At 46.1% G+C, this 26671-nt stretch overlaps 1 protein-coding gene across 1 annotated transcript in view; it reads right to left on the bottom strand.

The window, feature by feature from the left end:
- Positions 1-26671, bottom strand: part of PRKCSH (PRKCSH beta subunit of glucosidase II) — a 377155-nt gene that overhangs the window by 50071 nt on the left and 300413 nt on the right. The window contains exons 15-16 of the mRNA XM_085600555.1: positions 13976-14075; positions 8836-8980 (exon numbers count right to left, since the gene is read on the bottom strand). Of these exons, the coding sequence (XP_085456681.1) occupies positions 8840-8980; positions 13976-14075 (241 nt within the window). The 3' untranslated portion in view covers positions 8836-8839. The remainder of the gene's footprint in view (positions 1-8835; positions 8981-13975; positions 14076-26671) is intronic.

Here is a 26671-nt window from a genome sequence, read left to right as displayed (position 1 = left end):
TACCTGTTTTCTTCAAAACTGCTTTTTAAAAAATACTTTCCCCAATAAAGAAGTTCTTGGTGTCTAAAAATATATAAATATAGGTTCTATTTTTCTGAATTGGCGTGGCTCTCCTTATTGAGTGTGTATTGTTGATTGAGAGTGTGTGCAACAACTGTCTACACTCCTCCTTGATACGACTAAGGCTGCTTGATCACACTACCACAAAATGAGCACCTTGGGATTGTTAAAGCAAGCCCCTGTCCACTCAAAGGATAAGTGGACTCTACACAATATACTTCTTTTTGGTATGCTATATTTTGTGGAGGCTGGAATGAGGAATAATTCCATAGCGGGGTCTAACAGGCCCAGAACTAAAGGGAATAGCACCCTTGTGGATGAACACTGGTTAAGAGTTAAAAAAAAAAAAAATCACTGAAGTGGTTGCTGTTCGTGCTGCTATAGGGATATTCAGTTTGTTAGCTCTTCAGATGAGCACTTCTTGAAATGTGTTCATATCAACCGGGGAGATTCTTGCCTGAGGAGAATCTGTTAAAGGGGGCAAAAACCTTCTTGAGTCAGATGTTAATGACCAAGAAGAGCAAGAACATATTCTAGACTGATTTCTATGCTTAGAACAAAGTCTAGAAGAGGACGTATATCTTGAATGAAGACAGGGGTGTCTTGATCTTGATATTGACTTAAAGACAGCTGGATCGAGGCAGAGGAGTCTTGGATCTCCTTGGTGTCACAAGCAGTCTTAAAAGCAACTAAGAAGCCAAAGGTACTAACAGAAGGAGGAGGAGGAGCAGGAGGAAGCGTAGGAGGCAGTGGAGCTGCTGAAGAAACTGGGTACTGTGGAGTAAGCAGATAAAGAGGGTATGATTGAGGTTGTGGAGAAGGTTGCGACGGAGCCTTAAAATCATTTCAGACACGTATACTGTAAAAGCATGTTTAAAATGTACATTACGGGAAGGTCATAATGCTGGTTAGGTGAATTCATAAAGAAGATCTGAAAGCCTGACCCAATAAATGAAATAAGGAGTATACACGTCTCTATGGCATGTTTGAGCGCCAATCTTCTGATCTACATACTATATTCAAAATCTCGGCTTCAAAGATGCTATTTTGGCAGTCAAAAGGCCTTTAAGAATGCTTAGATGTTTTGGAAGAAGTGTCAAATGTGTTTATGGTGGGTTCGAACAATGCAGACAACTAAGTACTGCAATAGAAGACTGTAAGGCAGGTTGTTTCTCTAGGCTACAGGAACCCGTCTGAAATTCTGCCAGGGCAGGAAGAAGCATCTGTCTTTATTTCCAAAAACCAATGCTGTATTTAAAGAAGCCTACTGCTTGGATAGGCTTTTTTTTGTTTTTTAACCAATACTTCTCTTGCCAACATTACAAAGCGCTTTTGGGGAAAAATAATTCCAGAGTAGATTGCCCCATTAAAACAGGGATTTGTTTCTAAGTAACAAGAAGAAAATGAGCTTAAAGTACATACCATTGTATCCCTGCAAGTAGGGGGGGTGATTATTTTTCCAGCTGGAGACTGCCATGCCCAACAAGGAAGTCCAGTGCAGGCAAAAGGTACTTGGGAGGTCCTACCGTAAATAAGACAGACCTTCAAATGTACACTGGCAGCCCGCTGAAAGGTTTATGATAGCAGAGTAATCATAGGCTCCGTTATGGACAACTTGGAGACTTGTCTGCCTCTATAAGGCATAGGGACTACTGGACGGATGAGAGCCTCACCAATTTACAATGTGGGCCGCATTCCAGTCGCTCTAATTGACACTTGTAATCCTCTTTGAAAAAGAACAAAATACCTAATTAGCTGTAAAGAGGGCATTCCCCGGAAACATAGGTTATGGACACCTGGATCGGAAGTCTTGGAATGTTTCCAGATGCTGCTAATGCAGACTGTTAAGTTGTAGGGTCCCTAGCCGACAAAATATGTAAATGTGTATTTCATAGTGATGACCCATTCATCATCTTCTGAAGCAAAAATGATTCAAGCGTCATTCCATTTTCTACATAAGGCAAATTAATTGCTGTGATCTCTATGATGTGAGCAGTGAAACGGTGCAAGCTTTCTTATGAGTTCCTGCCCAATGTTGCAAAGTCTTTGCTCAGCCAGTAGATGGTGAGTTGAGAGTTTGCACTACGATTGTCTCAGATCTTATTGCTTGAAAAAGGGACTTGAGGGCTCTATGTACCACCCTCAACTCTAGCATGCTTTTGTGACTGCCCACTGAGACCCGCATCCTTGAATCATCAGGCAATCTAAGCGTTCCAGATAAGCCAGTGAAGCATTTGTAATAAATAAAATAAAAAAGATGTTGCACAAGAGCTACCCTCTATCTCCGAATGTTTCTTGAGCGCCACAAGGCGAGAAGAGAGCTACAACATCAAAATTTGCTCCCATCTCACAACCTCTTCAAAACACTTATCCCTGAGACGATTTGCAGGGAGTTTTATATGCCGTTGCGCAAGGCAACATAAAAATACAACATGCATTTAAGCTAAAAATAGTTTAGCTACACGTCAGTGACTGGTTTCAAAAGGTATTCTTGCACTGCATGTAGTATACCTCCAGCTGTGGGAAAGTGTCCACTCAGAGAGGTGCTGATTTGCTGTGAATTGTTTAGAAGTTAGATGTTAGAGGACTTTATGTTCTGTGGGAAATTTTCATTGAACTTTCATTTAAAGAAAATTTGGCTTCCTGATATGTGCCACTACCATGCAAATAAATAGGGGCTGGAAATGGACTTCTGGCAGATTGGAAAGACTTCATAACACAAAACCCTCTATGCTTCTTTCCAATGTGGATGCTTAAATTGGCCAATGTGATAAATGAAAAAGCATGCAATAGAGGAAGCAGAGGTGAACGTTAATAGAAATAAACCTTACTTGCACAAAATATGCTTTAAAAATAATAAAAAACACTAAAAGGAATCAAGTAAAGTAAAATATCTGCCTTGAAATAGTGTTTGTAAAACAAAAAAATTATTAAGGGAGAAAGATAATGCTCAGGGATACAGGATTCACAGGTTGAATAATAACTGAGAACCAAATGACACTGCGGTGTATTTTGGAACCCAGGAGCAGCCTCCCTGACTGCCAATCTACTTTTACGTAGAACAAATAGAAAATGTCTCCTGGGATAGCCAAAAGGAAAATGCTACTTATCCAGTATGCATCTGTTCTTGGCATGTAAAGCTGTAGAATCTCATGCTTATGCATAGATCGCCATCTAGTGTTGGGGCCGGATGTTTGCACTTTGTTTTTCTTCAAAGAAGTCTTCCTAGTCACGAGGTAGGTGACACCTCCTTTCGGCGATAGTGTGCATTGTCATCGACTCCATCTTCAGATTGTTTTCCCGCAGAGGGTGAGAGAATGGAGTAGTAGTAAAGAATAGAGATGTCCATGTGTATGTATGAATAGTAACTAGAGAACTACAGCAGCTACAGGTACCCAGGGAGGTGGGTGGACGCATGAGATTCTACATCTCTACATGCCAAGAAAAGATGCATACTGGGTAAGTAGCATTTTCCGTTCGAGGCTTGTGTAGATCACATGCTTATGTATAAGACAATACAGCAGACTCCCCTAAGCGGTGGCATCCTGTAACTGATGGGAGTTGTCTGAAACAGCATTTTAAGTACTGCTTGGCCCACATTAGCTTGTTGTCTGGCTAACACATCTACACAATAGTGCTTGTTGAATACGTGTGGTGTAGACCATGTTGCTGCTTTGCAGATGGTCAGTAATAGGGATGTTCCCTAAGAAAGCCATAGTAGCCCCTAGCTTACGAGTGGATGGGCTCTAGGGGGTACAGTTAGAGTCCTTCTGGCTTTTGCATAGCAAATCTGAATACATTTAACGATCCACCTAGCAATACCTGATTTGGATATAGGATTGCCCTTGTGAGGTTGTGCAAAAGCGACAGAGTTGTTTGGTCTTACGAATAAGATTTTTTTCTTTCAGTGTAATACAACAGTGCTCTTCTAACATCTACGGTGTGTAGAGCTCGTTCTGCAGCGGAGTCAGGTTGAGGGAAGAAAACAGGTAATTCAATCGACTGATTTATGTGAAATGTTAGATACTACCGTTGGTAGGTATTTGGGATTGGTACAAAGAACCACTTAATGTTTGTGCAGCTGGAAAAAGGGTTCTTCTATGGTTAGTGCCTGAAGTTCACCCACCCTCCTCCATGAAGTGATTGCAATGAGGAAAGCCGTTTTCCAAGTGAGTAACTGTAGTTCACATTTGTGCATGGGTTCATATGGTGGGCCCATTAATCTTGTGAGGACTATATTAAGATTCCACACTGGGGCAGGTGGAAGTCTTGGTGGTATAACTCTTTAGTTCTTCCATAAATGTTTTGATTACAGGCACTCTAAAGAGCGATACATTTTGCCTACTTTGAAGATAGGCTGCAACTGCAGCGAGATGCAGTCTAATGGATGTATAGGCCAATGACGACTGCTGCATATGTAACAGGTAGCAGATAATGTTTTGTATGGAAGCATCCAGAGGGTTGATGCTATTGTTAATGCAATAGATAACAAATCGCTTCCATTTAGCTGCATAGCAAGCTCTTGTGGTAGGCTTTCTAGCTTCCTTGATAATGTTCGTACAGTCTGGTGTCTGGTGGAAGGTTCAGATAACCAAACTCTACGACTTCAGGAGCCTGATCGGAAGGTTCAATTGTTTGGGATCTGGGTGTTTGATTTCTCCATGGCTGTGTGTGAGGAGACAGAGTTGAATGCAATTTTTGATGCAGTACAAGAGAGAGTTCCAACAGGGTTGGGAACCAGGGTTGACGTGCCCATGTTGGAGCTACTATGATTAGTGTGAGAGATTTTTGCCTGAGTTTCCGAACCACTGATGGAATGAGTGGGATAGGCAGAAAAGCATAAGCAAATATCACTAACCAGTCAATCCATAGAGCATTGCCTTTGGATAACTGGTGTGGATACCTGGAGGCGAAGCTTTGGCATTTTGCGTTTTGGGGTGTTGCAAACAGATCTATGTGAGGGACTCCCCAAGCTTGGAAGTATGGGTGGAGAACTTGAGGGTGACGTTCCCATTCGTGTATTTGATACCTCTGCCTGCTGAGGAGGTCCGTAATCTGGTTGTTGACTCCTGGGAGGTGTTCCGCTAGGAGATAGATATTGTGGTGAATAGCCCACCTCTAGATGTCTTGGGCTAAGTGAGACAGCTGAAGAGTGTGTCTCCCCCCCGTTTGGTATGTAATACATAGCTGTTATGTTGTCGGTTCGAATCAAGACAGCTTTGCCAGACAGGTCATCTTGAAAGGCTTTGAGAGCTAGAAAGATTGCCATAAGCTCTAAATGACTGATGTGGAGCAACCTTTATTGGTGGCTCCACAGACCTTGCACTGTGTGCTGCTGAAGATAAACCTCCCAGTCAGTAAGAGACGCGTCCGCTGTTAATACGGTCTATGGAACCGGGTGTATGAGGGGCCGTCCTTTTGATAAATTTTGTGTGTACGACCACTGCAGAGAGCGATGACTACGGCCGATGAGTACGGCATTGTTGATACGTGCCGGCTTTCATGAGCCAATCGTCCAGGTATGGGAAAACATGGATGCTTTGTCTTCTCAGATGAGCAGCTACTACCGCAAGACACTTTGTGAAGACTCCAGGGGCAGTGGTGACTCCAAATGGGAGTATTGGTAATGTTGACCTGCTACTACAAACCTGAGAAATTTGCAATGAGCCGGGTGGATTGGAATATGAAAGTAGGCGTCCTTTAAGTCTAGAGTAGACAGAAAGTCGCACTTTTGCAAGAGAGGTAGTACCTGTTGAAGTGTTACCATGTGGAAATGGTCTGACTGTATGTAAACATTTAGTTCTCAGATCTAATATTGGTCTGAGGGAGCCATCTTTTTGGGGAATTAGAAAGTAAAAGGAATACACACCCGACCCTTGATGTGGTGGTACGGGCTCTGTAGCTCCTTTTAGCAGTAGGGACTGTACCTCTTGTTTGAGGAGGTGTAGGTGATCCGGTGAAAGGTTGTGCGACTTTGGGGGAATGTTTGGAGGAGTGTTGATGAACTCCAGGCAGTAACCAGAATGGATAATTTGTAGAACCCACTTGTCTATTATTGACTGCCACTTTGGTAGGAAATGACAGTCTTCCCCAGACAGGTGTTAGGTGGTTGGGGGGGGAGCAATAGGCAAGTCACTGCTTTGTATTGGAGGGGGAGGTATGAGTGTTAGAACCTCTGCCTTTGCCGTTGTTCCCTCTGTAAGCCCCTCTAAAGTAATTTTTAGAGCCTGAGGGTTGGTTATTGCCCTTATAGGTGGTTGCAGTTTCCGAAGAAGTATTTTAGGACCCTGTCCAATAGAAAGAGCGCCAAAAGGAACCACGGCCTTATGTAGGCTGAAGGGCTCCCATAGATTTAGCCACTGCAGTATCTTTTTTCATCTTCTCAAGGATAAGAATCTACCACTGGCCCAAAAAGGTGTTCTTTATCAAAAGGTGTGTTCAATATGGAGGCCTGAACCTCAGGTTTGAACCCTGATATGCGTAGCTAGGCGTGTCTTCTTAAAAGGACACTAGTGTATACCGCTCCGGCAGATGTGTCAGCAGTATCTAGGGAGTACCTAATTTGGTGGTTTGAAATTAATTGTCCCTCACGTACCAGGTCTTGCGCTTTAGATTTATGTTTTTGGGCTAGAAATTGGATGAGTTGTTCCATTTCATCCCAATGCACACGGTCGTATCTGGCTAGCAACACTTGTGTATTAGATATACGCCAGAAGTTAGCTGCCTGGGAGGATACCCTTTTTCCTGAAGCATTGAGAAGCTTTGACTCCTTATCTGGGGGTGGAGAGTCTCCAGTAGTTTGGTAGTTTTCCCTTTTGCGTGCATTGGAAACTACCAACGAGTCTAAGGGTAATTGTTCTCTTATGTAGACTGGATCAGATGGTGCAGGCTTGTATTTTTTATACACCCTAGGGGTAAGGATACGTGCCCTGAAAGGACCCTTAAATATGTTGTCTACATGTCTGATCATTCCTTTCAGCATGGGTAACATGTGTTGACTTTTGTGTGCTGTTCAATGTTTCAAAAAGGAAATCCTCTTCAAGTGATTCTTTATGGAGCTGCACCTCATGGTAATTGGCAGCCCTGCCTAGCAATTCAGTATAGCGTACACTGTCGTCTGGTGGAGAGGGCCTGGTAGGATATGTCAGTATCATTGTGGGCGAGTCAGTGTTGTAGTCATCCCACTCATCAGTAGGTCCTGGCTGACCATTATCATTATCATCATCATCATCCCCATCCCCCTGATTGTCAGGTGTATGTGGTGGTGAGTGCTCAGGTGAAGTTGGCACAGGTAGAAACTGAGGAGAAGGTGGTGATGGAAGAGGAGGAGGAAGAGGAGGAGGGGAAGGGTTTGTTCCAATATTTCTTTCTATTGGAATATGATATACCTCTTCGGTATTAGTCCTTCTCTTTAGTTAGTTGTAATATATCCAGTTTTAGGATGTATGTACAATATTTTCAGTTTCGGGTCCGGTTTTTTGGGCGGATCGCCAAAACTATGCTTTTTAGGTGACTTTGGTGCATCAGTCTGTTTCGGCGCCGAAGTTGTCGGTGCTGACTGCTTCAGGGTTGGTGTTTTCGGATCCGAGGTGGTTTTCGGCACCGAGTGGTGAGGTTCGGAGCCGGACTTTGGCTTTGATCCCGAAGGCTTTGGCTCGGTACCCGACTTGGCGTGGGGCTTTTCGGAGCCAGAAGGCTTTTTGGTAGGCTTTGGTGCCGAACCAGAAGGCGGGGCGTCGGAAACATGGTCTTGGTGCCGACCGGGGCCCAAGGGCGCGGGTTGGTCCGGAGCCTTCTTTTTCGCTTGACTTGGGATTATGAGCGAGGTAGGGACTGTACTTACAGTACGTTGTCCACATGGATGTCATCATCCTGGTAGGAGCCGTCCTCAGAAAGTGAGATCGGATCCTGTTCCTCCTCTGCCCTGATAGTGTCGCCAGCTTCTTCTTCCGGTTCAGGTCCAAAGAGGTCCAGAATGGAGCTTGTGTGTTGGCTCTGCATGTTGAGTCGTCGAGCCGGACAGTTGTGAAGCGTCTTTTTGGAGCGGAAAGCCTTGCACACGTCGCAGTCCTGTTCTCTGTTCTGGTGATAAACACAGGTTGCACACTATATGTGAGTCGGTGCGCGGGTATTTCGCGTGGCACCGAGGGCAGAATTTAAAGAGAGTTTGTTCCATCGACAGTCGAATCAAGGCGGTTAGGCCCAACGGCCAACCACGAGCTCTCCGATCGAAAGAGGGTTTTTGTCGAAATAACACGATACACAAAGTATGGAACACGAAATTGGAAACAATACCGTCGAGTGTGAGTGTTCTACGCACCAAAGGATCTGTATCGAACCGGAGCACGGTGAGTAACATCTAAACCCGATGGCTGAAAAAAACAATCTGAAGATGGGAGTAAATAACCATGCGCACCATCACCGAAAGGAGGAGTCACCTACCTCATAAGTAGGAAGACTTCTTTGAAGAAAAACAAAGGGCAAACATCCGCGCCCAACACTAGATGGCGATCTATGCATAAGCATGTGATCTACAGCTCACGTGCCTACAACATGTCTTTTAAGAGATGTTTGCCTTCAAAGAATGTTCCTTAATCCTGCACATTGGTCAAGATGTTCCAATACTTATGAAGTTAGCATTGATCCTAAGATGGAGAGGTGTCCTCTTCATTGTAGGTGGGCACATTTTCCTGTACAGAAGTCCATATCCTGCAGTTACAGGAACTACCACCTTCCTCACTAATCACATTCATCCCTATAATGCAGTGGACTCACCTGCTTAGAGCTCATCGTGGTCAGAAGGGTCTACCTCCTGTGGCTCCATACATGCGGCCGGCGTGAAGAACTCCATGAGGTACTCACAGCGGCTGGGCTCTGTGGTGGACGTCACAACTGTTTCCCTTCCACATGAAAGCTTCACCTGGGGTAAGAGAGACAAAGGCTTCACTGAGAAAAGGGAGACATGACAGTATCACAGGGGCAAGAGTAAATTCGCATTACTCAGGGATGAAGAAGCTACAAAAAGCCCTCACCATTGCCTTTATGTAAAATGACATTTCATCAATATTGACCCTTTGTGAACAGATTGCCACTTCAAACCAGTCCAAAAGTAAATGCAAAGTCTCATGCATATTATTATGCTATCAAAAAGCTAATAAAACCTCACCAGCGGGACCATAGACTAATTTCACAAGGGGAAACATCCCACCAGGGCTATGCAGAGGAATGTCCACATTTCGGCCATATGCAAAGTTACCACTTACAGATCTATGCACACCTTTATCTAGACATTACTCTCTAGATTCAGACTTCAGGCCAGTCACCCAACTGGGTTAGGCTTCTTTGGATGTAACCTCTTTGGCTTATAAAGACTGTTTTCAATTGGAGTTGTATATTCCCATTAATAATAATACCAGCTTTTGTAAAGCGCACAGCTACCTCAGGCGAGGTGTCCCGGCGCTGGGGGCCATCTGGAAGATTAAGCGAGCTATTGCCCAGTCTTCCAAGGTGCTGGGCTAACCTGCCGCTGGCGCCGGGGATTGAACCATGAGCCCTCATGTTCCGGAGTCAGCCGCCCTGGCCGCTGCAGCACATCTCTTCCCTGCCACTGTTACAGGGATGGAGCTTGGTGTGCTATTGAGTAGTTATGACCATCAATAAGGACCCCTCAATGGAAACAAAATTTTTATTTATTTATTTATTTATTTTTTGACATTTGTAAAGCGCGAAACGAAGGCCCGTGGGCATCTCGGCGCTAAGTAACTGCAATGTTTAGCCAGAAGGGAACTGGGAGATCAGTGATTAAAAAGCCAGGTTTTGAGGTTTTTTCGGAAGGACCAGAGGGACGTGCTGGTCTTGATGAAGTGAGGCAGTGTGTTCCACAGTTTTGGAGCAGCCACCAGAAATCTTCTGTCGCCCCAGTTAACAGATTTGGTTCGGGGGATCACCAGATCCAGGGAGCTGGAAGAGCGCAGTGCTCTGGATGGACAATAGGGGATAAGGTTCTGAGTGAAGAACGCTGGGACAGCGTTGTGTAAAGCCTTGTATACCAAGCACAATGTTTTGAACATGATCCTCTTCCTCACTGGAAGTCAATGAAGTTGTTGCATGGTAGGTAGAACCGGATGGAATTTGGGGATTCGCCCTAGAAGCCTGGCGGCCGCGTTCTGTATGGACTGCATTTTTGTTAACACTCTCTCCTGGGCCCCTAGAAACAAAGAGCTACAATAATCTAGGGTGGAAAGCACCAGGGAGCTTACCAGCGTTTTCGCCATGTGTTCAGGTAAGAAGGGCAGAATTTTTTTGATGAGCCTAAGTTTATAAAAGGCTGAAGAGGATATTTGATTGGCGTGTGGTAGGAAGTTCAGACGGTTGTCAAACATAACTCCCAGGTTTCTCACTTTATCCACCGGAACTGGGGGCTGGCCCATAGATGACGGCCACCAGCGGGAGGACCACTCCGGAGAGAGATTGCCGAAGATTACAACCTCCGATTTGTCGGAGTTTAGCTTCAGACAATTGTGCGACATCCAGTTCCCGATGGCCGACATGCCCTGATTGAACATGTCGGCTTTCTGAAGGCCGTCATTTTTGACGGCTAGGACCAGTTGAGTGTCATCAGCGTATGAAGTAAGGCTCATCCCATGTGCCCTGATGACATTGGCAAGGTCCGACACATAGATGTTAAATAGTGTCGGACTAAGGGATGAGCCTTGGGGAACTCCACACGGTAGTGACAGAGGGGAGGATTCAAAAGGTCCCACTGTGACGACCTGGGTCCTGTTGGCCATGAAGGAGGCAAGAAGATTTTTGGCGTTACCTTGGATGCCTATGCTCTCGACGCGGTCGACCAAGATGGTATGGTCGACCGTGTCGAAAGCCGCCGACAGGTCTAGTAATATCAAGACGGCGGTACCTCCCGCATCCCGGATAAGTCTGATGTCGTCCGCCGCTTTCACCAAGGCCGTCTCGGTACCGTGGAAGCGACGGAAGCCAAACTGTGATTCATCTAGGCATTTGTTATCCTCGATGAAGGAAGAGAGTTGGGCATTCATAATTTTTTCCACAATTTTTGCTAAAAGTGGGAGACTGGCGATGGGGCGGTAGCTTTTGGGTTCATCTTTATTAAGGGTAGATTTTTTGAGCAACGGTTTTATAAGGGTTTTCTTTAGTGTCTCGGGATAGATGCCGGTGCTAAACATGGAGTTACAGATATTGGTTATGGAGGGTAGAACTGTATCCATAATAGGTCTCAGGACCTTCAAGGGACAAGGGTCGAGGGCCGATCCTGATTTAATGGTGGATACCGTTGTTAGCACCTGCGGGCACGTGACCTCACTGAACTGCGAGAGAATAGGTCCTTCAGGTTGAGTAGATGGGCTGTGGGAGAGAGTGACGTTATTGGTGAAGACCCTGTAAATGTCGTCCACCTTACTGAAGAAGAACCTAGATAAAGCGTCGCAAAGGGTTTGAGACGGGGGAGGTGTGAGATCCACGGAGAAACCCGCCAATTGTTTGGTGGTCTCGTATAGACATTTATTAGAGTTTTGTGCTGTTTCAATTTTGTTGCAATAATACTTTTTTTTTGCATCCAAGATAAGATGTTTGTATTTTGCTACTGATTCTTTGTATAGGAGTTTGGCTTCGGGTGTGTAGTCCTTCCGCCAGTGTCTCTCTCCATTTCTGCACTGTTGTTTTTGGGTACGCAGTTCCTCTGAGTACCATGGGGCCGAGGGGGTCGAGCTGTTGCGTGACCGTTGTTTAAGTGGGACCAGATCTTTTGCTGCTGTGCTTACCCAGTTATAAAATTGGGACGTAGCATTATTGGGGTCCGGAGATAACGTGGGGAGGGTATCATTAAGCAAAGTTTCCAGCCTGTGTACATCTAAGTCATCCCATGCCAGGTAGGGGGGACAGGAGTTAGGGTGGGGCTTGTCGACCTGGGGGTCGCCCACTGGAAGTGAAGCCAGAATGAGATGGTGATCCGACCAAATTAGAGGGAGTATTTCTGTAAGTTTGAGGCCTGAGGCATTAGAAAAAATGCCGTCTAGTGTGTGCCCTCCTTCATGCGTAGGGGAATGGACCAAGGGGGATAGACCAAAAGTGGACATGTCAGCTAAAAACGTGGCTGTGTCAGGATTGTTGGGCACATCAAAATGGAAATTAAAATCACCTAGAATGGTGAAGGAGTTCTCCAGTGCGGATGTTTCTAGGAAGGATCTATGAGCCCCCAGGAAGTCACACCTGGGTCCCGGTGGTCGATAAAGAAGGATCCCTTTGAAGGTGTAGGAAGAGGTCAGTTTTATTGCGAATTCTAAGGCTTCGCAAGAAGTCTGAGGAATTAGCATGTGCCTTACAATGTAGGTGTCTCGGGCAATGATAGCAATGCCGCCACCTTTTTTCTCGGTTTGCCTGTCCAGCCTATAAATGGCAAACCCAGCAGGAACGGCTATGACAAGATCCGGATCAGATGCTTGGCCCATCCAAGTTTCCGTCATGAACAGGATATCTATTTTGTGGTCCTGTATCAGTTCATGGATGTCCTGGCTGTGTTTGCTAAGTGAACGGACGTTTGTGAGCGCAATGGTGTAAGATTTCGTCAGATGGTGCTTACCAGTCTGAGAAGATTTACAAATGACCGGTAAAATGGCGTGACAGCCAGGGCTTATCACTTATATATTTAGTTCTCCATAATGGAAATCTTCTTTGCAGTCCTAAATGACCCACCAGCCTGGCATTAACTATTCAGCCACCTTCAATCTTGCCAAAATGAACGGATCATTCACAGAAGTAGGTGTGGCTTCCATTTAACGGGCAGCACTACAATCATGGTTCACAAAGCTGTTGTCTCCTTAGCTCAATTTCCCTCATTCGCTTTACATTTTCTCTTCAAAAATTAAAATCATCCATAGCAACTAGATTTGTACTAGTATTTTTTTTTATTCAAACTGCTACTTTTAAATGAAAAATCAAGTGAAATCCAGTCAAAATAGCCTGCAGATTTGCTTCAACATTTCATTTTAAATGTTATATGTAGTAAAAGGCCTCCAGGATGCCCGACTTGAGTGGTGCTTATTCAATAATTCAAACTAGAAAGCAAAATTATTATCCTGTGTTGGTGAACCAGATCATCCTTTTCCATTTGAGAACTCATTCTCTGAATGAAGAATGTTTTGGCAGGCGGGAAGGAGGGGTGGGGGCGGTGTTGCGATTTCATGCTTAACACGCAGAACTTTATAATACGTTTTTTACATCCACCCATATGTACAGATGTCTCGCCCCCCCCCCTCCCCCCCCCCCTTTACATAACTAGGATCCTACTGGATACCTTGTGGCCCTCTCCTTGCCTACTTTGTTGTGATGTTCTCTAGGTCAAAACTGCATTATTGGAACAGCTGTGCACCCTAATCAGTGCAACCTTTGCTTTATAAAGTTTCCCAGCCCCTGTTATGCCACCACCCCCTTCTTGCCATATTGTGCAGCATTTTCCTGATCTCTCACACTTGTAGAACGGCTTGGACCAACTTTAAGTGCCCTATAACACTTGTACCTCCATGATGTGGGCTTTCTTCGGCCTCACTTACATTAAGGGTCCGTCTGGGCCGCCTCTAGATGTCGCATTAGCTGATGTGCAGTGCATCTGCCTGCCTCATCTACATTATTGGATTGATTAGAGCACCTTCATTGCCTTTGCACTACCACCATCCATGGGCCCAATGTGCTGTTTGCTTGGCTCAGCTGCAGATTAGTTGATCTGCTGGAACACATGTTTACCCTATAGCTCTCTCCATGGGCCCCTCATGCCCTGTGCTGTGTGCTTGTCCAAGTCTTTATTTTATCAATGATTTGTCTGTAGCACCTCACTGACCTCCGCAGGCAAACTCAAGCTGTGTGTGGCTGTATCCGTCATACTTACATTAGTGGATCTGCTTGGTCCCTGCCAGCAGCCCGTTCCGTGCTCATACTTCATTATGCTAAATTTGTTGTCCTCTGGACCAGACCAGAACCCCCAAGTCCTGAGGAAGAGAGAATGAACAAGTATCAGCCCCTGGGGTAGGGGAGGTCTGCTCTCAGACAGTTGCCTGTTACTCCAGACAAGTAAATGAATACATACATGAAACCAAAACACAAAGTCATTCATTCATTTCATAAGGCTTTATTCGAACATAAAAAACAAGTTCATAAAAGCACAACATTAAAAAGACAACAATATAAAACAGCAGTCAGAAGCAGGAAATACATCAGTTTAAAACAGTTAAAAAAGCATACTTTTCCTTGCATTGATTGAAGGAGAAAGGTAGCCGTATAAAAACACACATCGGGGTGATGTAAATTAAAAAGCAAACTCATGCAGTCACGTATTGACCTGACTCCAAATTTAACAAACAGGGGTTTCAAATATGCAGTCCTCAAATGTTTGTACAGCCGACAAAGCAAAAGAAAGTGCACAGTGCTTTGGGAAGTAGTGTTGTCACATGGACAGGGGCCGACAGGATGTAGGTGCAGAGAGGGGAAGGCAACAAGGTTGTGGACTACTCCCATTCTAAGTCTAGTCAACACAAACCAATGTGCCTTCCAGGTTACTTGTGACAAATATGGTTGGAAACCCACAAATTAATTTAAATCGTAGTAAGAAACATAAGATGAAAGGTCAGAGCTTTTTTGATGCCTTCTAATGGAAAGCTGTTGTAAGAAACACTGCCTAAGATCGGATTTGGACAGTTCAGTGGCCCCATAATGATCCGCAGTGATGTTAATGTTAAAGATCTCCCGAAAATTATCCACAACATACTTTAACCATGGGATCTTTGAATAATGGTCCAAAGAAAGACAATCAGAGATAATAGCTCTGCACAAAGAGGTCTCTTCTTTTATCCAAATGGAGCGCCATAGGATCAATGGTCTAAGTAGAATCAAATCGGCAAGATGATGAATACCCAATTCGTTGTGCACTAAGGCGTTAGAAACAGAGCTTGGCAGGCACAAAAGTCTCTTCAGGAATACATTCTCCTCAACCTGAAGAGACCCGGCCGGGGCATAGCCCCAGATGCCAGCTCCGTACAGGGCAATTGAAACACACCGGGACTGAAAAATTTTCAACATGTCGTTGACCCGCCTGTCTCCCAGTTTCGTTGCCATTGTAAAAATTCCATGAGCACTCCTTGCCATCTTAGCCCGGACATTCTTATGTTCATTGGCCCAAGTGTTCTTGTTTGAGAAGGTGACCCCCAAGTACGAAAAGTTGTCGACAGCCTGGACCTTTTGTCCCTCTATAAAAAATGAAAACTGTTTCTTTCCATTCCAGCGCCCACATTCCATAACATAAGTTTTAGATTTATTTAACACTAACTTTCTGCTTTTAATAAATTGCAGAAAGCCATCCATCAGCTGTTGAAGACCGTTTGGGGTGCGTGAAATTAAAACCGCGTCATCCGTGTAAACTAACACAGGGACCTAATCATTATTAATTTTGGGAGCATCACTGCCAGAGATTTAAGAAAAGAATCAATCTCATTAATAAAAAGTGTAAAAAGCAGTGGGGCCAACACACATCCCTGACGAATTCCACGCCCAATCTTAAACATAGTTGTGCATTCCCCTTTAGGTCCATAGCGGACACATGCTCGTGATTTAGTATAAAGACGTGCTAAAAAGAACACAATGCCCTCGGGAGCCCCCATTTCAATTAGCTTTGCCCAAAGAATAACGTGGTCCAACAGGTCGAAGGCACTACTTAGATCCGCAAAGCAGAGGTAAATAGTGCCAGTCTTTGCTAGGGTATATTTACCGATGAGTAGGTCTAAATTTAGACACTGCTCAATCGTACCACGACCCTTCCTGAACCCAAACTGGCTCTCAGCTAAAATACCGTTTTCCTCCACCCATTCTTCCAACCTCGCTAAGAGCACTCGACTCATTACTTTTACGGAAGAATCCAACAAGGAAATTGGGCGATAGTTCTTAACATCCCCACGATTTCCTTTCTTAAAAATTGGGATTAAAATGGATTCTTCCCAGGTGGGGGGCATCTCATTACGGACAGCTGCATTGAAAATGTTAGTTAACAGAGGCCCCCATATTTCAGGGACCAATTTATAAACATCAATTGGTACCCCGTCTGGGCCCTGTGCTTTTCCCCCTTTGCTGACCCTTATGCTATCTAAAACCTCTTGGACGGTAATATTCAGTGGCGTATGCGGCCACCTATCCCCTAAATCCCTAGATGCACTATCTGACTCAAAGATTTTAGAAAAATGAGAAACCCACTCTTCCTGCATAACTTTGGAAGTTAATTCCGGGATTTTATCATCTTTAAGAAATGAGGAATTAACAGTTTTCCAGAACAGGGAACAATCATTCAATTCAGCAGCCTTGGTCAAATTATCCCATGCCTCCTGCTGGAGTTCAAATTTCCTACGTTTAAGGGTTTCTTTATATCTAGCTCTTAGGTCTACAACCATACCCTTATCTCTTGGTATTACAGATAGAGCTGATTTCAATTCCTTTAAGGCCAAAGTGCAGGCTGAGTTAAACCATCCCCGCGGTCGATCCTCCTTATACTTGCATGTACTTGTAAGCTTGGAGTCGATGACCACATTAATGGCAATAAAATGCTCAACAGAGCCATTGGTACCTTGATTATCTTCTAAAATCGCAGTAATGCCTGCCAGGCAGCTAGTGATAATAAGAGTCAGACGTAATATCGGCCTTATTCCCCTTCCATCTGAGTCTGGTACCATTAGGGCGCACAGCCTCAATGCTATTAACAATACAGCCCGGAATACAGGTCCCGTTATTTTCCCATAACATAGCCTCTACTACCAGGCAGTTATGGTCACTAAGTTAGATCTCTATTACTTTAGGTACCGTAGTCCAGGCCTCAAGACTCGAGGAGATACAAATAAAATCGATAACTGAATTTGCTCCCCGGCCAGTGAAGGTTGGGCGGATCTCCCCCTTTTCGTTTTTCTCGTTGGCCATGATATACATATTGTGTGAGGCAAGGAGACTATTTAAGAGATCTCCGTAGTAGTTATGTTGGAAATGAAGAATCCCATCCCCATGACAGTCCACCAACCCGCATACGTTAACATCTGAAAGTGGACAGGTGGTGGCATTAAAATCCCCTGCCATGAACAGATCAACGATGTCATTGGTATCCTTGAGAAAGTCATCCCGAGCCCTTGATAATGCTTTAACCGCCTGATCCCTGGAATCATTAAAAAGATTATTATAAAAATGTATTAAAAGAATATTCCTACCTCCTGTATTATACAGCCATAAAATCTGGGAGTGAGCCCCGACTTCTACATATTTTTTGACCAACAGAGGAGTTTGGACTGAAATCAAGATCAATAGGCCCCCCTTAGCTCTTCCCGATGCTGAACCAGTAGCGGGTAACTGGTATGAGACGAAACCATTGTATCCTTTAAAGTCCCTACACCAGGTTTCCTGTAAACAAATAATATCAAAGAGAGCTAAAAATTCCGACCACCCCAGACTATCTGATTTCGATCTAATTCCCGCAATATTCCAACTGGCAATATAACAGCCGGAAAAACCATGGGCACCTGACCCCATATGGAGACAATTACTACCCTGTTGGAAAGTAGCAGTATTGGAGGTCTCCAAAACTACCTCTGGGCAACCCGCTGGATCTCCCTCCTTGCCCAAAGGCATATAGTCTATGGTTAACCCAGGAATATTAACCATTGACCCTGGAATACACACACTTTGGCCCATGCCCAGCAAAACTTGACTCTCCGAAATTTCCGGGGGTACCGTACCCAACTCCATTCGTAATTCCAAGCAGCCTACTGGGTCGCCCTCCTTGCCCGTAGGTGTACAATCTACAGTTATCCCTGAGGTGTTACCCAACTTCAGTCAGTCGTTTTGTTCCAACCCACTCAAGCATTGAAAACGGTTAACAGTATTTACCTGGAAACTGTTTACCGAGCTATGCACCGCTTCTCTCCGCATTCTCCCCCCCCGCAATTCCTAGAAAGATGGTTGATGTGTTGACTATAGAAAAAGCCTAAAGGACGGAGTGAAATGCCCTGATCATTACTGGGGCGAGAAGTGGCTCGAATCAGAGCTGTCGTGGCGAGGTTAGGGTTACTAAAATTGATAATAACACAATCCCCTGGGATATTTTTTGGGGACGTTCCAATCCAGTTGGTTCTAGTGGTAACCAAAATTTGGTCCGCCATATCCACTGGGAAGCCACACTCCCGATTAAGCCATGCCACAGTTTTATTTTTAGGGAGTGATGTGATTCCGTAGAACGATAAAACCCATCCTCCCTAATAGGTGTAACATTGGTCAGGACTGCTACGTATGGTGCGCAGTCAGGTGGGAGGTTTGGTTGGGAGAGGCCACGGTTATTAGACTTTCCCCTTCCAGAAATCTTTAACGCATTCCCCAGGGCACAGGTAGTGGGGTTTGAGGAGGTATCATTAGAGCAAGAAGGTGTTACTGGAATGACGCTGAAAGCGTCCCCTGTAAATGGTAGTATTGATTTACCAGTAACACCCTGCCGCTCGATAGCTGTTATGGGCCTACTAATTGGCTGAGTAGGGATACTCGAGCTTGCACAAGTCAGACCAGCACAAAATGTGTCATTGGTGGGTTGCACAGGCTTACTAGTCCTGCCCCCAGCCACATCAACCACAGCAGGTGGTTGTGGACTATTATTTAAATTTAAGCCAGATTGCACCAACACACCCAGTCTGATCACTTCCCTAGATACGGCCTCGAGTTTGTCCAAGAGTGGGAGGACAATTTTGTCTAACTTGGTATCAATCACACCAATAAGCAACTCAAGCTGATCTGGGGCCAGTTTCATATGAGTGGGATTAACATCATTATGTAGACAATTTGGCTCAGTAGTGCCCCCATTTAGGACAGAAACAATGTTCTTTTTACTTTTACGACCCCCTTTTTTGGACAAAACGGGTCTATTTAGATGTGTCCCTGACCTTAACACTCTGTGAGGTTTGGGGGCCACAGAGCCCAAGACGTCAGGATCATTAGGGAACTTGTTGATATCAGATACCTTAGAGGGGTCCTCATCAACAGGGAAAACCTGTGATGGCTCTATTTCATAGGTGCCCTCCCTCATTGGAGAATCTGTAGAGGCCGCTACATAACTATCATCAGTGGTAGGGATCACAACAGAGGCTAGTTGACTCGTAGAGTCAGGGACACTGCCACTACCCAGACCCAGGGATAGTCTTCGTTCCTTGTTGATCTTGTCTACTACTTTAACTAAGTAGTTATCAAGTGTAGAGACAATGGTGCGAGAAGTCCCAACTGACTTAGACATGTTGCCTTAAACAAAGATAAAAATAACAAGCACGGAATACTGCCTGATAAGGATAGCACTTACTATGAAATGACTAACAACAAAACACAAATATAAAATATACTTTATGCAACACCCAATATTGACAACTAGTTTATAGGGGTGCTATAATATTTTAATCCGGGAGTAAGTTAGCCAGTGTTCTTGGACCCGCAGAGTATTGGCGCCCAAATACACACCAAAGTTGTAGAGCGAGTGACCAGCAAGGGGCGCGGGCCTGATCGGCACAGTCACAATCACTAAACAGCAGATACCAGGTCCTCAAACATATGTATGGATTGCTATGGTCCCAACAATTACATCACGATACCTTACAATAGTCAAAAAGATGTCTAAAAAGAAGTTAAGGCCATTACCAATTGCATGAGAGATTAGATAAGTACCACAAAAAGGAGCAAATATCAAGCATCACTCATTAACATTTACAGATAGCAATTCTGGGTAAATTACTCCCATAGGCTCTTCATGGAGTAGAGCTGCTATCCTTGGTTAGCAGAGCAAGTTGGGCGAAGTGGGAAAGTCTAGCTCTAAAAAGACTTATTTATATTCCAACCAATTCAATGTTTTAGGCTTGAGAATCAAAATGAGGCTGAACTCTCAGGATTTGATAACAGTCACACGCTTTATGGTTTTTATTTTCCCTAGGAAAAACAAGCATTTGCAATGCAATAGGTCTTGCATTTACACGAGTTTACACTATTGGCATTGTAAATGACAATGCCTTTTATTTAGGTTTTAAAAACCAAAATTGAATATGCTACTTACCAGTATGCATCTGTTCTTGGCATGTAGGGCTGCTGACATTCATATCTGTGCATAGATCGCCGCCTAGTGTTGGGTCCGGATGTTTGCACGTTGTTGTCCTGGAAGAGTCTTCGAAGTATCCTGAGATAGGTGACTCCTCCCCTGGACCACAGTGCGCATGGGCATCCTCTCCATCCTCAGATTGTTTTTCGCCATTGTGGCAGTGATGGAGTAGATACAGAAAGTGATGACCATGCTATACAGTAATTCTGAGAGCTGCAGCTGCTACAGGCGCCGGGGAGGAGGGTGGGCGATATGAATGTCAGCAGCCCTACATGCCAAGAACAGATGCATACTGGTAAGTAGCATATTCAGTTCGAGGCATGTGGGCTGCTGAATTCATATCTGTGCATAGAATACATAGCAGTACCTCCTATTAGCGGCGGCCACCAGTGCCAGCTGCAGCGGTCTGAAAAAGAGTTTTGAGAACAGCCTGTCCTACAGCTGCCTGCTGTTTTGAGTGTACATCTACACAGTAGTGTTTGGTAAATGTATGTATAGTGGACCATGTGGCTGCTCTACATATTTCCTGTAAAGGAATGTTTCCCAGGAAAGCCATGGACGCCCCTAACTTACGTGTTGAATGGGCTCGTGGGGGAATCGTTAATGTGCGTTTAGCCTTTTGATAGCAAATTTGAATACATTTAACGATCCATCTGGCTATACCTGCTTTGGAAATGGCGTTGCCCTTGTGTTGTGGAGAAAAGGCAACGAAAAGTTGTTTTGTCTTCCTAAAGACTTTAGTTCTGTCTATATAGTACATGAGGGCTCTTTTTACATCTAGTGTATGGAGCATTCTCTCTGCTACATTTTGTGGATTTTGAAAGAAAACAGGCAGTTCTATAGTTTGATTCATGTGGAACTGTGATATTACTTTAGGCATGAATTTGGGGTTGGTACGAAGTACGACCCTGTTTGCGTGAACCTGTATGAATGGCTCTTGAATGGTTAGTGCCTGGAGTTCACTAACTCTTCTTAACGAAGTGATTGCCACTAGAAAAGCTACTTTCCAGGTGAGGAATTTAATCTCACATGAGTGGAGAGGTTCGAAGGGTGGACCCATTAGTCGGGTGAGGACCAAGTTGAGGTTCCACACCGGTGCTGGTGGGTGTCTTGGGGGAATTACTCGTTTAAGTCCCTCCAAGAAAGCTTTGATGGCAGGCACTCTGAACAAGGAGAGGTGCTGCCTGTTCTGGAGATAGGCTGCTATTGCGGTCAAATGGATACGTATTGAGGTGTATGCCAGATTGCATCGGTATAGGTGTAAGAGGTAACAGATTATATTTTGAATGGATGCGTCTAGCGGGTTAATGTTATTGTTGTTGCAGTAGATGACAAACCTCTTCCATTTAGCTGCATAGCAGGCTCTGGTAGTGGGTCTCCTGGCCTCCTTAATGATCTCCATACAGTCAGGTGGCAGGTTTAGGTAGCCAAACTCTAAGACTTCAGGAGCCAGATTGCCAGGTTCAGCTGTTGCGGATCTGGGTGCTGAATTTCGCCATGGTTCTGCGTTAAGAGTGCAGGTTTGATCCGCAGCCTTTGATGCGGCACCACGGAAAGTTCTAGAAAGGTGGTGTACCATGGCTGGCGCGCCCATGTGGGAGCAACTAGGATGAGTGTCAGTGAGTGCTGTTGCAGTTTGCGTGCCACCAGCGGTATCAATGGCGCTGGGGGAAAAGCGTACGCAAATCTGCCGGACCAGTTCATCCATATCGCATTGCCCTGCGACTGTGGATGTGGGAACCTGGCGGCAAAGCTTTGGCATTTTGTGTTTTCTTGTGTGGCGAATAGGTCTATCTCTGGATGACCCCACTGTTGGAAGTACGGTTGGAGTACTGACGGATGTAGCTCCCACTCGTGCATCTGGTGGCTGTGTCTGCTGTGCAGATCCGCCATCTGGTTGTCCTTGCCGGGGTGGTGTTCCGCCATGAGGAATATGTTCCTCTGAATGGCCCACTTCCACATGCCCTGAGCCAGATGAGACAACTGCGGAGAGTGTGTTCCTCCCTGCTTCTGTATGTAGTACATGGCAGTCATGTTGTCCGTCCGGATCAACACGACTTTGTTGCACAAGTGTACTTTGAATGCCTTCATTGCCAGGAAGATTGCCATCAGTTCTAGAAGGTTGATGTGCATCTTCTTTTGTTGTATTGTCCATAGTCCCTGTACTGTGTAATTGAGTACATGAGCTCCCCATCCCTGGAGAGACGCGTCCGCCGTCAGTATTTGTGGAACAGGCTCTTGGAACGGTCGGCCCTTGCAAAGGTTTTGTGGATTCCACCAATGCAGAGAGTTGTATGCCTGACCGCTCACCAACACTAGGTCTTTTAATTGCCCGTGAGCCTGATTCCATTGATGTGCCAAGCACTCCTGAAGCGGGCGCATATGTAGTCTCGCGTGTGGGACTATGAAAATGCAGGAGGCCATCATGCCTATCAACTGCATGAACACTCGCGCAGGAAGGGAGTGTTGAGGTTTGAACTTTGAAATCAGCATCTGCATGCTGTTGATCCTCACTAAATTTGGCTGAGCTGTGGCTGCCAGAGTGTCTATGGTCGCACCTAGGTACTGTTGTACGTGTGCGGGTTAGAGATGTGATTTTGGGTAATTTAGTGAGAATCCCAGACTGTGAAGAAGGTGAATGGTGATGGACATGTGGTTGGCACATTGCTGGGCTGACTTTGCCTGAACAAGCCAGTCGTCCAGGTAAGGGTAGACGTGAATGTGTTGTCTCCGTAGATGTGCAGCCACTGTAGCTAGGCACTTGGTGAAAACTCTGGGTGCTGTTGTCACACCGAAGGGGAGGACTTTGAATTGGTAGTGCTGCCCCTGAATAGTGAACCTGAGATATTTCCTGTGTGACGAGTGTATGGGGATGTGGAAGTACGCATCTTTGAGGTCTAGTGTGGCTAGGAAGTCTCCCTGTCTGAGCAGCGGGAGAACCTGCTGTAGGGTGAGCATATGGAAATGCTCTGAGAGAATGTAGTGGTTGAGGGGTCTCAGGTCTAGTATAGGTCTGAGTGACCCGTCCTTCTTTGGTATTAAGAAATACAGAGAGTACACCCCTGTCCCTTGCTGGTGGACGGGCACGACCTCTATTGCACCTTTTTGCAGCATACTTAACACTTCCTGCTGCAATAATGCTAAGTGCTCTGAGGACATAGGACGGTGCTTTGGCAGTATTGTGGGTGGAGTGGAGGTTAATTCGAGACAGTAACCGTGCTGGATAACATCCCTGACCCACCTGTCCGTGGTGATGGTATTCCACGTGGACAGGAACCGCTGGAGTCTCCCCCCGACAGGTGTTATGTGGTCGGGGGGAAGGGAGAGGGCGTCACTGTTTATTCTTGGGTGAGGACCTGGTGTTGCCGTAACCGCGTCCTCTGCCCTTGGTGCTGGAGCCATGATATCCACCTCTGTTGTTTTTATCGTAGGTACTTTGTGTGTCCCCTTTATTGTATGTTTGCTGTGACCCCTGTCCTCTAGCCGCTCCCCTATTTCCGGGGCGACGAAAGGAGCCACTACGAAATGTCTGCGTTTGCAGAGCCCCCATTGACTTTGCAGTGTCAGTGTCCTTTTTGATCTTTTCTAAGGTGGTGTCGACTTCTGGTCCGAATAAGTAGTCGGGGTTGACAGGCTGATTTAGGATGTTATTTTGAATCTCAGGTTTGAATCCGGAGATTCTTAACCAAGCGTGTCGGCGTAACATGACGCTGGTGTTTATCGCCCTCGCAGCTGTGTCGGCAGCATCTAGTGCACACTTAATGGATGCGTTTGTAAGAAGTTGTCCCTCTCTGATGAGGAGCTCCGCTGCCTCTTTGTACTCGTCTGGTAGATGTTGGAGTAGTGACTCTAGCGTGTCATAGTGTGAACGATCGTAGCGAGCCAGGAGTGCCTGTGTATTGGCAATGCGCCAGATGTTTGCTGCTTGGGCTGCAATCCTTTTGCCGGAGGTCTCCAGCACCTTGGACTCTTTGTCCGGGGGAGGAGCATCACCAGTTGTTTGCGAGTGCGCTCGTTTGCGAGCGTTAGCAACCACCATGTAGTCCAGAGGTAACTGACCTCTAATGTACATAGGGTCCCCGGGCGCAGGTTTGTATTTTTTCTCAATCCTGGGGTTTATCACCCGTGCCCTGGTTGTTTCCTTGAAAATGTCCTTTGCTGGCTTGAGAACACCTTTTAACATGGGCAGAGTCTTGACAGTCCTCTCTGAGGAGGCGAAAGTGTCCACCAAGAAGTCGTCCTCAACTGTGTCAGAGTGGAGTTGCACTCCTTGATTGGCTGCAGCACGTTCTATGAGGGCATTGAAGGCAGCAGTGTCCTCTGTGGGAGATGTTTTTGCGCCGTAAAGCTGCGTGTCCTGGGTATCTGTTGTGGCACCCGGGTCTGCAGGGTCATCCCAATCTTGATCTGGGTCCTGCTGCTCCTCAGGATCTATATCCCTGGGGTAGGTGGTATCCTCACCCATGTAATCCTCCATTGCGTCCGTGTCGGAGGGCGTCGGAGAAAAGGACTGGGGATCTGGATAGGAGGTGTGCAGGCGTTCATATAGAACCGGTTCCGATTCTGCTGGCAGTTTCTGCTTTAGAGGGATTCTGTAAGAGTCCAAAGCCTGGTCTGGCGTGACCTTCCGTTTTTAGAGCATGAGTCTGCCGGTGTCGATGAATTGGGACGGTGAAGGCCCAGTAGGAGAGTGTCCAGTGGATGGGGACCTTGTCTGGGTGACACATGTTCGGATCTCGAACATTTTTGGCGCTGTGGACGGCGGCAAACCAAAAGTGATGTTGGTTGGTGCCGAAGGTGCCTTTGGAGCCTTTTTCGGGTCGGAGCCCGACGTGGACTGGAGGGCCGCCTGTTCTCTGATGCGTTGCAATGACGCTGCAACTTGTCGCACCGAGAACGCCGAAGGTTCTTTGGTGCCGAGTGGTTCTGTAGAGGTAGGCGTGGACTTCTTCGGAGCCACAGGGTCATCGAGTCGAGGAGAGGTAGTAGCGGTCGACGGCGTCGATGACTGGACCCTAGTCGCTGCCTTCGAAGTGGACTCCGATGGAGCGGCCATTTTAACCTTGGTGGTCGGGGCCCGATTGCTTCGGTGCCGGGGGCCGAGGCGCTTTGGTGGTACCGATGGCCTTCCTTTTCGGGTCGGTGCCGACATCCGCTGCAGCGAGTTCGGCGCCGAAATCCCTTTTTGTGCGTTCGGAGCCGATGGTTTTGGCTGGCGTCGAAGGAGTGGAGGTCTTCGAGCCGACCACTGCCAGTTTCACTTTCGGTTTCTGTTGAACCGGTGCGACGATTGGTTTCGGTTTCGTTGAAGGGAAACCAGTCTTTTTCGGTAATAATGGCTCTCGCTGGATGTTCGAGGCCGGGCCAGAAGGCGGGGCCGAAGAACTGCGGGATTGATCTCGGGTAAGGCCCGAAGGCGATCCCTCGACCGGAGCCGTAGACTGACGCACTTTGATAGCCTCCGTTTGGACGGGTAGGCCCTGCTCTTCACCAGAGCTATCTTCTTCAGCCCCAAAGGCCTCATCGTAGTCTCCTACCTCATCGTCGGCTTCTTCCCTGTGAAAAAGCGATTCATCGGCGTCGTCCGATCGGGAATCGTGTTCGGAAGCGGGGCTGGAGTTTATGTCTTCCACGCTTTCAATATCTTCGTCCTCGGTGCTGAAGATGTTGGTCAGGGTCGGTGCCGATTGCTGCGCTTCTAATCTCGCTGCCCGTCGATTCCGGAGCGTCTTCTTGGATCGGAATCGGGCACAGGCCATACATTTCGATTCGTCGTGATCCGGCGAGAGGCATTTGTTGCACACCGGGTGGACGTCGATATGTGGATATTTGGCGTGGCAAACAGGACACTGTTTGAATGGGGTCCTCGATTCCATCGTCGATGTAAGGTCGATGGTCGGATTAAACGGATCCGAAAAAACTTGATAAGTTTGCTAAACTAGCAAGTAAGCTGTCGATACCGAGCGGGAACAGTACCGACGAAAACTAAAGGCCTTTTGGCCTTAAACTAAATTTTCCTAACTTGAGTCAAGATAAGCACATCCGAACCCAATGGCGGAAAAAAACAATCTGAGGATGGAGAGGATGCCCATGCGCACTGTGGTCCAGGGGAGGAGTCACCTATCTCAGGATACTTCGAAGACTCTTCCAGGACAACAACGTGCAAACATCCGGACCCAACACTAGGCGGCGATCTATGCACAGATATGAATTCAGCAGCCCACATGCCTCGAACATAAATAAAAGGCAATGTCATTTAGAAAGCCAATAGCTCAAACTTGCGTAAATGTGAGACCTATTGCATTGCAAATGCTTGTTTCCTCTCTGATCTACTTTCCAACAATCTGATATTTTTGTTCACACTCAGAGCACAGGCTCTGTCACAGAGATCTCCATTCATTGTAGGTAGGCTGGTTTCTAGAGTTGAATTCTGCTGCCACT

Source organism: Triturus cristatus, chromosome 4_2 (assembly GCF_964204655.1).
Source record: "Triturus cristatus chromosome 4_2, aTriCri1.1, whole genome shotgun sequence".
Taxonomy (NCBI): domain Eukaryota; kingdom Metazoa; phylum Chordata; class Amphibia; order Caudata; family Salamandridae; genus Triturus; species Triturus cristatus.
This window is presented reverse-complemented; position numbering and strand designations above follow the sequence as displayed.